Genomic DNA, 11,636 nt, shown 5'->3' on the forward strand with positions numbered 1-11,636 from the left:
GAATAAATCAAATGAAATATGGTTTCCCTTTGGTTTGCCCAAATGTCCTTCCCTCAAGAGTGTGAGAGGGAGGAAGATCTTTAAAAATACCTTCCCATGGACACAAGTGTCCCTGTGACTCTGGAGAGGCTGAATTGGTGACTCTTGGTCTCCTCTGCTCCTTTCATTGAGATCTGCATAAATCTTCCTAAATCTGATAGGCAATTCAGATGTCTTTTATGTCCTCCTACTTCTCTCCTACTTCCCCAAGGCGAGGTGAGCTCCCGTCGTTTGGTCCCAGCTCCTGCCCACCTAGCAGTTCAAAAGCATCCTTAAAGTGCAAGTAGATAAATAGGTACCGCTTTATAGCGGGAAGGTAAATGGCGTTTCCGTGTGCTGCGCTGGTGCAGGATCGCCAGAGCAGCTTCGTCACGCTGGCCACGTGACCCGGAAGTGTCTGTGGACAGCGCTGGCTCCCGGCCTCTTAAGCGAGATGGGTGCGCAACCCCAGAGTCGGTCACGACTGGCCCGTACGGGCAGGGGTACCTTTACCTTTACTTCTCTCAGATCAAATTTGCATCTATCACCCTCAGGGTGTCCAAGAACTCTGCCCCAGCAAGCAAAAGGAACTGACCCTAGACATTTTTTAACCTTCCTCTTTGGAGTTGGTACGATGACTGTAATTTTTTTAACGCTGGTGCCCATTTTTCTTTATTCTACACTACTTCCATTTATTTAATCCATTTTTTAAACTTTACTATACACATCTGGACAATGTGCTCTATGTGTTTCTTATCCCAGTTTCCTAATGCCAGCCATGGATTTGATGTTTATGTACATGCACACAGGTACATATACTCTCACCGCGCAATGGCTGCATCCACGTGGTGGACCACTTGTTCACATGACCATATGAGCTGTCAGCCTTGCTTCTCCAACATCCTTGTACAGGAGCAAGAGTGCAATAAGGCAGTGGTTCCCAACTGGTGGTCCACAGGTCCCAGGAGGTCCATATAACCCACCCAGGAGGTCCGTGGCGCCATTCAAATAACAGAAACTACCATAAAGATATCAAAATTTTCAAAAAGTAGGGGATCCATGGCTTGGCTTTTGGAAAACAGGGGGTCTGCAGTACTTAGCTAATTGGGAGCTGCTGCAGTGAGGGCTTTTCTATATGACTACTAGGCTAGTAGCCCACCCATCCACATGTATGCAGCATCTGCACATCATGTGCTGGGCCCAGGGGTTAACCCGAGCAACATGGTCCAAGTCTGGTCCCGAATCCAAGGATTCCGCAAGGAGTCAGTCCAACAGGGCCAAGGCAGGAAACCAGGCTAGGTCAGGCACAATGTCTCAGGCAGGTTCCAGCAAGCAGCAATGTTGCTCCCACAACCTGGGGCGGGGTCTGGCAGCCTTTTATCTCTGATGGGGTAACGACCAGTCCTGATTCCCTGGTGACTCACCTCCCTTGCCCAAAGGCAAGCACTCCTCCTGCGAGTACTCAGGTCTCTCCTTCTCTCAGACCTGAGTCTCTGCAGCTTGGGAGATGTCGGTGGGTTACTAGACCCAGAGGCCGCCTCAGCCTCTCCTGACCCAACTGGTAGTGGAGCAGCTGTAAGTGATGGCCCAGCTGAAGGCAATGAGGTAATCCCCACATCTGGAGCCAGGGCAGGCTCAGGCCCCTGACTCGGCCCAGCTGGTGCTTGTTGCAGGGGAACCTGTGCAGACTGGGGCTCTTCAGAATCAGGCCCCAGACTTGGTTCACATGCCGCCTGAGGCAGAGGATCGGGTGCAGACTGAGACTCCTCCAGTTCCGAATCCAAGCCCGAGTCCCAGGCCATCGCACATGATTTCTGTGGGTGTCCAAAGTTTTAAAAAAATAAATTCAAAGCAAAGTTCATTTGCATCTCAATGCACTCATTTCAGACTCATTTGCGGTGCAGCAGAGCTTCCTCAGCAAAACAATGGTTGGGAAACGTTCTCATGCAGAACCTCCTGAAGTCAAGAAGCAGACCCACAAAAGGGTTCCTCCACACATCTAACTGATGCTTGGGCTCTGGCTGTTGCCACCCACGCAATCCCAGGCATGGGGTTCATGTGGAACAAAGGAATCGAGACCTTTCATGAAAGCTAGACATTTCCCATTGATGAGAACTTGCTGGGGGTGTGGAACTCTAGTTCATCCTCTGCTTGCTGACTCATTCAAGAACCAGCCTGATGCAGAGGAAATGCTTGTCTCCCCCCTGGCAACTGCTTCTTCCTTCATATGTAGGCCTATCTCCTTGTTAATGATGTTGAATTCTGGTTCTAAAGAAAGGAAAGGGAAACCTGAGTCATATGAATGGCTGCTTTCAATGGGCAGGGGGTGGGATTTCCCAGCGTATGGAATGGAGTGAGTCCGGAATACTGCTCAATGGGATTCACTCAAAGATCACTTGCCAACACATCACAAGTTTTCAGCTAACACTGGGTGGCAGACAGGACTGGATGGAGACGGGGGTTTTCTGGAGCCAAGCTTTCATAGAACACTTTTAATGAGCTTGTCTCTTGTTTCCCCTGGATTGCTTTGCCTTTTAAATTCTGTTTTCTAAGGTGCCTGTCTCATCTCTCATAGGCTCTTTTCAATTTTAGTACATTAAGCAGACTAAGGGCTATTTTGCATTTCGCTCCTAAGAACGGGATGTCGCCATGTCAAGATAATTTGGCACCGCTTCCTTTTAGCACGACTAAGAACTTTTTCCCCATTTCCAGTATAAAATGTAGGCATTTTCTGCTTCTTCCTCAGAGTTTATGTACTTAATTTCACCATTGCTATGGTGGAAGAAGGCATGCATTTCACTGAAGCATCTCTGATGGTGTATTTTTAGCCATTTTCCCTGGGAAGAGGCTTCCACAGATGAGGAACCAAGTGCAGGTCAATTTTGTTTCCAGGGCAGCTGTCTACCAGCTCCATCTGGTACGCCAGCTGAGACCCTACCTACCTGTCTCACCAGAGTGGTACATGTTCCAGTTATCTCCCGCTTGGACAAATGCAATGTGCTCTACATGGGGCTACCTTTGAAAGTGACTCAGAAACTACAGTTAATCCAGAATGCCAGACTGGTGACTGGGAGCAGGGGCTGGGACCATATAACACTGGTCCTAAAAGACCTACATTGGCTCCCGGTATGTTTCTGAGCACAATTCAAAGTGTTGGTGCTAACCTTTAAAGTCCTAAATGGACAATATACCTGAAGGAGCTTCTCCACCCCCATTGTACAGCCCAGACACCAGTTCTGAAGGTTTCCTGGCTGTTCCCTCAATTGTGAGAAGTGAAGTTACAGGGAACCAGGCAGAGGGTGTTCTTGGTAGCGGCAGCTGCCCTGCGGAACACCCTCCCATCAGATGTCAAAGAGATAAACAATTATATGACTTCCATAGATATCCGAAGGCTGTCATGTTTCAGGAAGCTTTTAATGTCTGATGTTTTCTTGTGCTTATATTGTGTTGGAAGCCACCCAGAGTGGCTGGGGCAACTGAGTCAGATGAGTGAGGTACAAGTATGTAAGTAAGTAAGTACGTAAGTAAATAAGTAAATGATTATGATGATGATGTCATCCAAGATCTTGCTGTCCTACAGACTAGTCTACCAGGTCCATGAAAGAATTATTTTCCTCCCTTATCATAACAAGAATATTTTCTAAAAGTGTGCCTACCACATATTCTGGATGCATACTTGCCAAGGATAATCTAAAGCAATGTGGTATTTTATAGAAAACCACATAATGGAGTGGCTTGTGATGACCTCAGCCATTGTGACTAGGCTATGTGTATACATGCAGTTTGCATACACAGCATGTAAGACTTTCTGGCATCCTGTTTTCAAAACCTGAAGCTGCATTTTCCCTTGCTACCAAATCTGCATATTTTCTCAGAGCTCGTTTCTTTCACCACAATAGACAATATCTCCCCTCCTGCCAAAGAAATGTCCAAATGCTAAAGAGTAGCTATAACAGTCATTACTACAACAGCAACTTTGAGCTACGAGCACTCTTAAATTAGAATTATTGCTGCAAATGATTTGTATATGTCTTGATTGCTGTGATTACTGATTCTGTGACCATAAATGTGTATTTTTGCAAATTCATGATAACATCAGGCGCTGCATACAATGAACTTTTTCCCTTTTTGGCTGGGTAGTTTAAATGACTTGTGTCCTTTACATACAAAACACTGTCACTGCTCAAAAAAACCAAATTGCATTCATGAAGAATCTGAGTCCCACTCTAACTAGTCACACCATTGCATGCATAAACTGCAATTCTCAGCAGATCTGTCTCAAATTTGTCCACCTTGTGTCACAGTCAACATGCAGATATTTCACATCAACTTGAGATCAGTTGGACACATCATCTGGGTATGGTAAACAATTAGAGGTTATTGGGGTGTGTGGGTGTGTACAGTGGCGTAGCGTGGGGGGTGCAGGGGGGGCCGGCCGCACCGGGCGCAACATCGGGGGGAGGGCGCGCTCGCACTCGCAGCTCTCTGCCCCTACCTGGCTCCACGGGTTAGGGGGCGCAAATTACTTGCCTTGCCCCGGGTGCTGACAACCCACGCTACGCCACTGGGTGTGTATTCAAATGGTGCCTCTATAGCACAGGGATGGGGCCCTGCAGATGTTGTTGGCCTACAACTCCCATCATTCCTAAGCATTACCCATGCTGGCTGGGGATGAAGGGAGTTGGAGTCCAGCAACATCTAGAGTGTTACTGGTTCATCATCCCTATTCCCACAGACTTTCAATGGGTTGCACACTTCCAATTTCAATTATGACTGCTAGCGAAAAGTACTGTTTGCTAGCTTCCTAGTCTAATATCATTCCATCTATTGGTAAATTCATGTGGCACTTTTTGATTTTGCTGTCCGTTCTGATTGGTTCCTACATCCTCCATAGTTCACCATCTTATCTGTAACACACCAGTCTGAGACATTCTATATACACAAAATTCTATATACAGAGGCCAACTGGGCTAGCCATTTAATCTGACTTCAACACTAACACAGCAGCACAAATGAGGGTTGCCTTTGCCATGCAGAGCTATCCGCATGGTACACACACTTTGCTGATGCCTGAGCTACCTCACTCTGCCTAACGATAGAGCTGGCCCCACACCTATCCCAGTTCTGATTCAGTTTGATTATTTTCTGGACAGACACTCAGGTTGCAGTCCTGTGCCCTTACCTGGGAATGAACCTTATTGAACTTCTAAGTAGGCATATCTAGGGTTGTTTTGTCAGTGTCTTTCAGCCACTGGGCAAATTGGAAAAGGTTTGGAAAAGGGCAATCAAAATGACCACCTTCCCTATAAGGAAAGCTTACAACATTTCGGGCTTTTTGAGTTTAGACATGATAGAGGCGTATACAATTACTTCTCCGTATCCACTTTCTTCACTTCATGCATAATGTTCTTCTATAAGACTCAGGGACATGCAGTGAAGCTGAAGTATGGAAGATTCAGGGCAGACAAAATAAAGTAATTCTTAACGCAGTGCATACTGCTTTGGGGGTTTTTGCTTTTGTTTTACTGTCAAGTGGTATATAAACGTTATGAAATAAATAAATAAAATAGTAAAACTATGACATTTGCTCCCACAAGAGGTAGTAATGGCCCCCAACATAGCTTAAACAGATTTAAAGATTTCCATTTACTGAGAGAAACCTTCTTCCCTCTCTTACCTTCCTTGACTCTGCCCATTAACTATGCTGCCATCCTCTTGACGTTAGTGCTACCTTTCCTGATCTGCAATATACATTCTACCTGAACTTCCATTATTGCAAACAACAAAATTCTGGCAATATGTCTACTGCTATTTTAGGATTCATTATACTGATATTTTGTTTTTTGTTTAATTTATTTTTGTTTTTCCGTTCTTTATAATCACACTTTCATCCAGGGATGTCGAATAACTTACAAAAAATCATTCAGTCGGAAATCTAACAATAACATGCATCAAAATCCTCCTCCTATTAGTTATGCATAACAGTATATTCTTTTGTCATTTATCCTAATTTTTTTCCCTTCCTCCCTCCCCTTTAGCCCCTCCCCCCCAAAATTGTTCTCTCTTCAAATCTTTAACCATGTGCACAGATTATTCGTTCTAATTTGGATGCTTTGGGTTTATATCTTTATTTTGTGAACCACGCTGAGAACTACAGTGGTACCTCGTGTTACATACGCTTCAGGTTAAATACGCTTCAGGTTACACACTCCGCTAACCCAGAAATAGTGCTTCGGGTTAAGAACTTTGCTTCAGGATAAGAACAGAAATCGGTCTCCGGCAGCGCAGCGGCAGCAGGAGGCCCCATTAGCTAAAGTGGTGCTTCAGGTTAAGAACAGTTTCAGGTTAAGAACGGACCTCTGGAACGAATTAAGTACTTAACCTGAGGTACCACTGTACTGGTGAAAGGCATGCAAATTTAATAAATGAAATTCAGGGCAGGTAAGGCTACCTCACCATGGCTCCTAGCCACAATGGCTATACTCTGCCTCCACGATTGGAAACAGTATGTTTCTGAATACCAGTTGCCAGAAACTGCAGAAGGGGCAAGTGCTGGTGCCTATTGGATTCCCACAAATATCTGGTTGGCCACTGTGAGAACAGGATACCTATCCAGATGAGCCATTGACTAGATCCATCAGAGCTAGTCTTATATTCTTACATAAAGCACTCTTATATCACTTTAGCAGTCATGGAGAAGCCCGGGAACTGTAGTTTGTGATGGATGTTGGGAAATATAGCACTCTGAGGTCAGCCCTCTTAACAAACCACCGTCCCCAAGATTCTTTTGGGGAAGCAATGACTTCTTAAGTGATATAAGAGTGCTTTAAATGTATGGTATGGACGTGACCTCAGGGAAGAAGTTTGCAGTTATAGAGGTATGCATTTTTTTTCCATGAGAGTAAAAATAAATATGGAAATGTCTTATGAGTGGCCTGAAGGAGCCACCAGCATTCCTCTTAAACTTTGTGCAACGTCTCGCTCGGCATCTTAAAATGCGCTCGTTCTTTGGAAGTCTGCATCCTGGGTGCGCAGTAAATTACAGGAAAGCAAAAGAGAAACTTCGAAGCAGCTGTCCTTTCCCTCGTTACCTTTCACGCCTTCTCAAGCGCTGAAAGTTTCGGCTGGGCTTGAATTTACTTCGGGAGGCTTTTAATAGAAAACGTTGACAGAACAAGCCCTGTCTTGAATGCAGCGTAACGACGAGTCACGGGAGAGGGCAGGGAAACCAAAAGGAAGAAGAGCCGTCTGTGCTTCTGTTGACTTTTCCCTTGTCCTGGTCCCGCTCACGCCTGAGAAATCGCAGACAGGTTCCTCGCCCTCTGGGGCAGCTTTCAAAGAGCATTGATTTCACACGCACACACAAATAAAAATACCAGCACGTTTCCTGACCTCCTACAGGAAGCTTTGAAAAGAGAGCGCACACTTGCACCACTATTTTTTTATTATTATTATTATTATTATTATTATTATTATTATTATTATTATTATTATTATTATTATTATTATCCTAAAAGGATAGATGCATGTATATAATGCTGCATAACGCTATCTGGAGACCCAGAAATCTCGTTTGGCAAGGCGACGAAGGAAAGAGGAGAGGCTTGTGCGCTCGCCATTCTCTCCCGGGTCCAGAGTTTGCATTTCCAAGGAAGCTGAACTGACAAAGCGTGAAAGTGGCCTAAAAGTGGGGCGGGGGGCGCACAAAGGAAAGCCACCCCGGCTGCGGAGCGCGGAGGCTCATCAGTATTCGCCAGGCTCGCCTCCCAGCGCCCCTCGGCGGCGGCGCCGCCTGCGCGCACACACACATTTGCCCGGCGCGGCTCCTCCCCTTTCCTTAACTTGCTGCGCTCCTAAGTTGCCTCCAGCAGAGTCCCAGCCTGCGCCCCCCGGCCCACCTACTCGCTCCCGCTTCCCCGGACAGCTTCCGACCCTCCCCGCGTGGACTCCGCTCGATCCCGAGGGAATCTCGCCTCTTGCCTCCTGCCCACTTCGCTCGCAGTCTGGAAAGGTGAGCGCGCGCTCTCGATCTCGAATTGTAGAGTTGCGAGGGGATCGTGTAGTCCGACCCCCTTTAGTGCAAGGATCTTTTGCGCGACGTGGGGCTCGAACCCGCGACCCCGAGGTTAAGAGTCTCGCTGTGCTATCCCTTCTCCAGTTGCATACGCCTTCCTCTCCCCTTGGCACCCCCCCCGGTCCTTTCCTGCCTCAGTGGATGCTGTCTTCCTTTGGGGTACTCCTTGCACCCTGGGTATCGATACGGACAGGTTGGGGGGGGCTCCTGATTTGGGAGATGCGGGATAAGAGCGACTGTTTCTTTAACAGCGTAATAACCTGTGAAGTGTCGCCTTGGAAAGGTAAGTTCCCCGAAGTTCAGTGGGATCTGTTTCCAAAAAAAGGTGTACAGGGTTGCAGCTCTGGTTAAAAAATAGTTCTGCACAGGATTTCCCCGCCCCAAAACGATATCTTTCCATAACCAGCTGACAGTGGGAAACTTTAATTTGTTCTAAATAATGCAGAAATTAATATTTCAATGCGGCTGAGAGGATGAATGCTTCAGCGGGTACTTGTGAGAAACTTTATTAAAACTTCTATGGTTTGCGGTAGCTGGGAACCAGCAGCTACTAGAGACGTTAAGCAGTTGATACAATTGGAAAATCATGTTGTCTGTGCCCAGCTTCTCATCATTTCTAATCTTTTGTGAGTCAGCCTCATATCTTTTGCAGTGGGAGACGCGAACAGCTGTCTTAAATACTATGATCAAACGTGGAAGGTGAAGTTGGATTTAAGTCAAAGATTAAAAAAACAAACCAATCACGCACACCTTTAGAATCAGGTGTTTGATGTGTGGGCTGCATTACAGCAAAATATTAGTATTTGTGAGTGTAAATGTGTAATAAGCAAGCAGTGTCCCACTAATAGGGGTTTAAACTCTAATTTGTCCTGTTTTGAGTTGATATGCAGACTGCAGCATACCTGTGGGTGGGAAAATGTCTAAGAGCAACCTTCTTAAATACAGCAGATGAATGGATTGCATGCTTTTGTTTGGTGTCATGTACAAGATAATGCAAATTACTCATATACTGTCAGCAGAGAACTAAAAATGATTTGCACAAAAGCTGTGAAATTTGGCTAAAGTGTGGTATGATTCCCCCCAATAAACAATAATAAGTAATTTGATCTGAAATAAATAGAATTTTAAAGCAACCATAAGATATCCTGACGCAACGCAGCCAAATTTAAGTCCTGTTGCTTTTAGTGGAGGTGCTAAACCAGTTCTTTAATCTAAGCACTGGAACTTTGAGGATGCATTAATATGCTGCTTAGCTGAGCTCCAATGAACACAGTGCAGTTCATATCTGAATAAACATGCATACTGTTGTGCCCTAAAATAGCTGGATTGTGTCCGCGCCCCTCTTCATACAAGTGACTCTATTCTGCTATGTTGTGATGTACCGGTAAATTATTTGATATTGACTACAATGCCTTTATTATTATTATTTGTTTGTTTTTTTAAAAAATGTTTGCATAAAAGAGTTGAAAGTTGGGTTTCTACTGCATGGTTTTGAAGGCAGTTATTGAAAACTCGGCTTTCTCAATCTCTCTCTCTCTCTCTCTCTCTCTCTCTCTCTTAGGATTTTTGTTGTCACTGATCAAGGAAAAGGAATTCTCACCCCCCTCCCCACCACAGAGATTTTAACAGCAGCAAATCTATAAAGTAGAGGCGTTGTGAGCTATAGATGACTAAAAGTAACGGTGAAGACACGAGGTCAGGCAACAGGATGGAGCGCATTCAGCAAGGAGTCCGGAAACGTACTCTCCTGGCAAAGAAGAAAGTGCAGAGCATCACAAAGGATGATGTCAAAAGTTACTTACTGAGGAATTTTTTTGTGCTCTTCACCATCATTGCTGTCATTGTGGGTGAGTAATTTTGACTGAGGCAACAAATCTTGAAAAAACATCACTTGGACAGAGTGGTTGCTGTTGTCCACTTTCTTCCCCGTTGAGAAGAACTTGCTGGCTTGGAAAGTTTTCTATCCAAACACTCTGGGTTGTTCAGGAGTTGGTGAAAGTTTCCCTGTTGATGGTCAGGTTTGCAGTTCTGACTGCAGTTGCACTGCTCCATGTTTTAAATCAGTAGAGCTCAAAGGGGGTTAAATCAGAAGGAAAATGGTTGAGTTATTTTACTGATTCCTAAAAAAAAGCCCGTAATTAGAAGCAGCTTTTTATGAGCCCTTAATCCGTCTTAACAATTAAAGAAAATTGGCTACTGCCTCAGCGCAATTTCCCAAGGGTGTGTTTCTCTTACGTATTTATTTACTATATTTTTATCCTGCTTCTCAGACCGTTTCAGACAACTATTGTCTCCCCAAGCAGCTCACTTCAATAAAAAGAGAGTGAAAGAGGCCAGCCATCAGACTTACAAACTAAAAAGGCAAGACTCAAAAGGGAAGAGGAGTAAAGGGAAAGAAAGGTAGAAGAGAGGAAATCAGTTATTTGAGGCCAGAATGAAGGGCTGAGTTATAAGCATTTGTAATACCCTGTTTGGGTCAGGCTGATCTTCCTCTGCTGGTATTCATACTTAAATTCCAGTTGGTAGCTCTTAGAGCAAAGTTTCCAGCATCTCTTAATTTTGAACAAAGATCCAAAAATGAGAACATAACAGCCTCAATATTAAGCTATTTCCCCCCTCACAGTTAAAGAATTACAGCCACACAGCCAAGGTCAGGAGTTTATGGTTTGTTTGGTTTTGGGGTTTTTTTTTAAGAAATCTGTGTGTTACTCATGCAATTCAGTAGCTATTAAGATATATACCTGCATAATGGTTATGGAAGGTAACCTGATTGGGTTTTGTTTACAAAGCTGATTAGGGCAATGTTTGCACTTTTTATATATTTTGAATATCTCCGGTGAGATGAAAGAAAAAAGTTGGCTTGGGAATTTTCCTTGCTGTGTTTACAATCCACCAAATATATATATATATATATAAAACTTAAGATAAGAATTTATAGTGGCCTGAATCCACAGAACAGTGTGGTCGCTAGTTCTACGTGGCAAGAAGACTTTGGGCTGGTAGTCCCCATTTGCCTCATGGCAAATCTCTTTTTGAAACTTTAAAAAGATACAGCGTTCTCATCCACCATTCAAATGAAAAACCATTTTGATCCCACCAGGCCCGTCCAACTCCTTAGGCACGCCTAAAGTAGCTCTCTGAGCCATCGCTGTCGGGTTCCTTTTGTGAGAAAATATTTTTATACGAAGAAAAGAATTCACGAAAGTGTGGTGTGTATGAAAATATTTGATTTCTGGGGTTCTGCTTTCTGCAAACAAAAATCATTTGCACTCTGGAGAGTCGCATTCTTTATTTTGGAGAGTATCAGGTGTTGGCTATTATTAAAAGCAAGACAGAAAGGCTGCTGAATACAGCGAAAGAGGCTTACCCAGCTTGCTTCCCAAACCTCTGCAAAGATTGCACATCACGGATATATTCCTGTGGGAATTTCACAAGGATATTAATAGGGGTGTCTGGTTCAGTGAGAAGACGCACAGAATCACGGACCACTTTCCCAAAGTTTGCACTACGTGCAGATTGTGTCCCAAGCTTTCCACCCTTTTCG

At 44.6% G+C, this 11,636-nt stretch overlaps 1 protein-coding gene across 1 annotated transcript in view; it reads left to right on the forward strand.

Moving 5' to 3' along the window:
* Positions 1-7,771: 7,771 nt before the first annotated feature.
* The window catches only part of SLC1A3 (solute carrier family 1 member 3), a 35,892-nt gene continuing 32,027 nt past the window's right edge, over positions 7,772-11,636 (forward strand). Inside the window, exons 1-2 of the mRNA XM_053408428.1 lie at positions 7,772-8,029; positions 9,654-9,939. Coding sequence (XP_053264403.1) covers positions 9,759-9,939 — 181 coding nt within the window. The 5' untranslated portion in view covers positions 7,772-8,029; positions 9,654-9,758. The remainder of the gene's footprint in view (positions 8,030-9,653; positions 9,940-11,636) is intronic.

The sequence above is a fragment of the Podarcis raffonei genome, chromosome 11 (assembly GCF_027172205.1).
Source record: "Podarcis raffonei isolate rPodRaf1 chromosome 11, rPodRaf1.pri, whole genome shotgun sequence".
Taxonomy (NCBI): domain Eukaryota; kingdom Metazoa; phylum Chordata; class Lepidosauria; order Squamata; family Lacertidae; genus Podarcis; species Podarcis raffonei.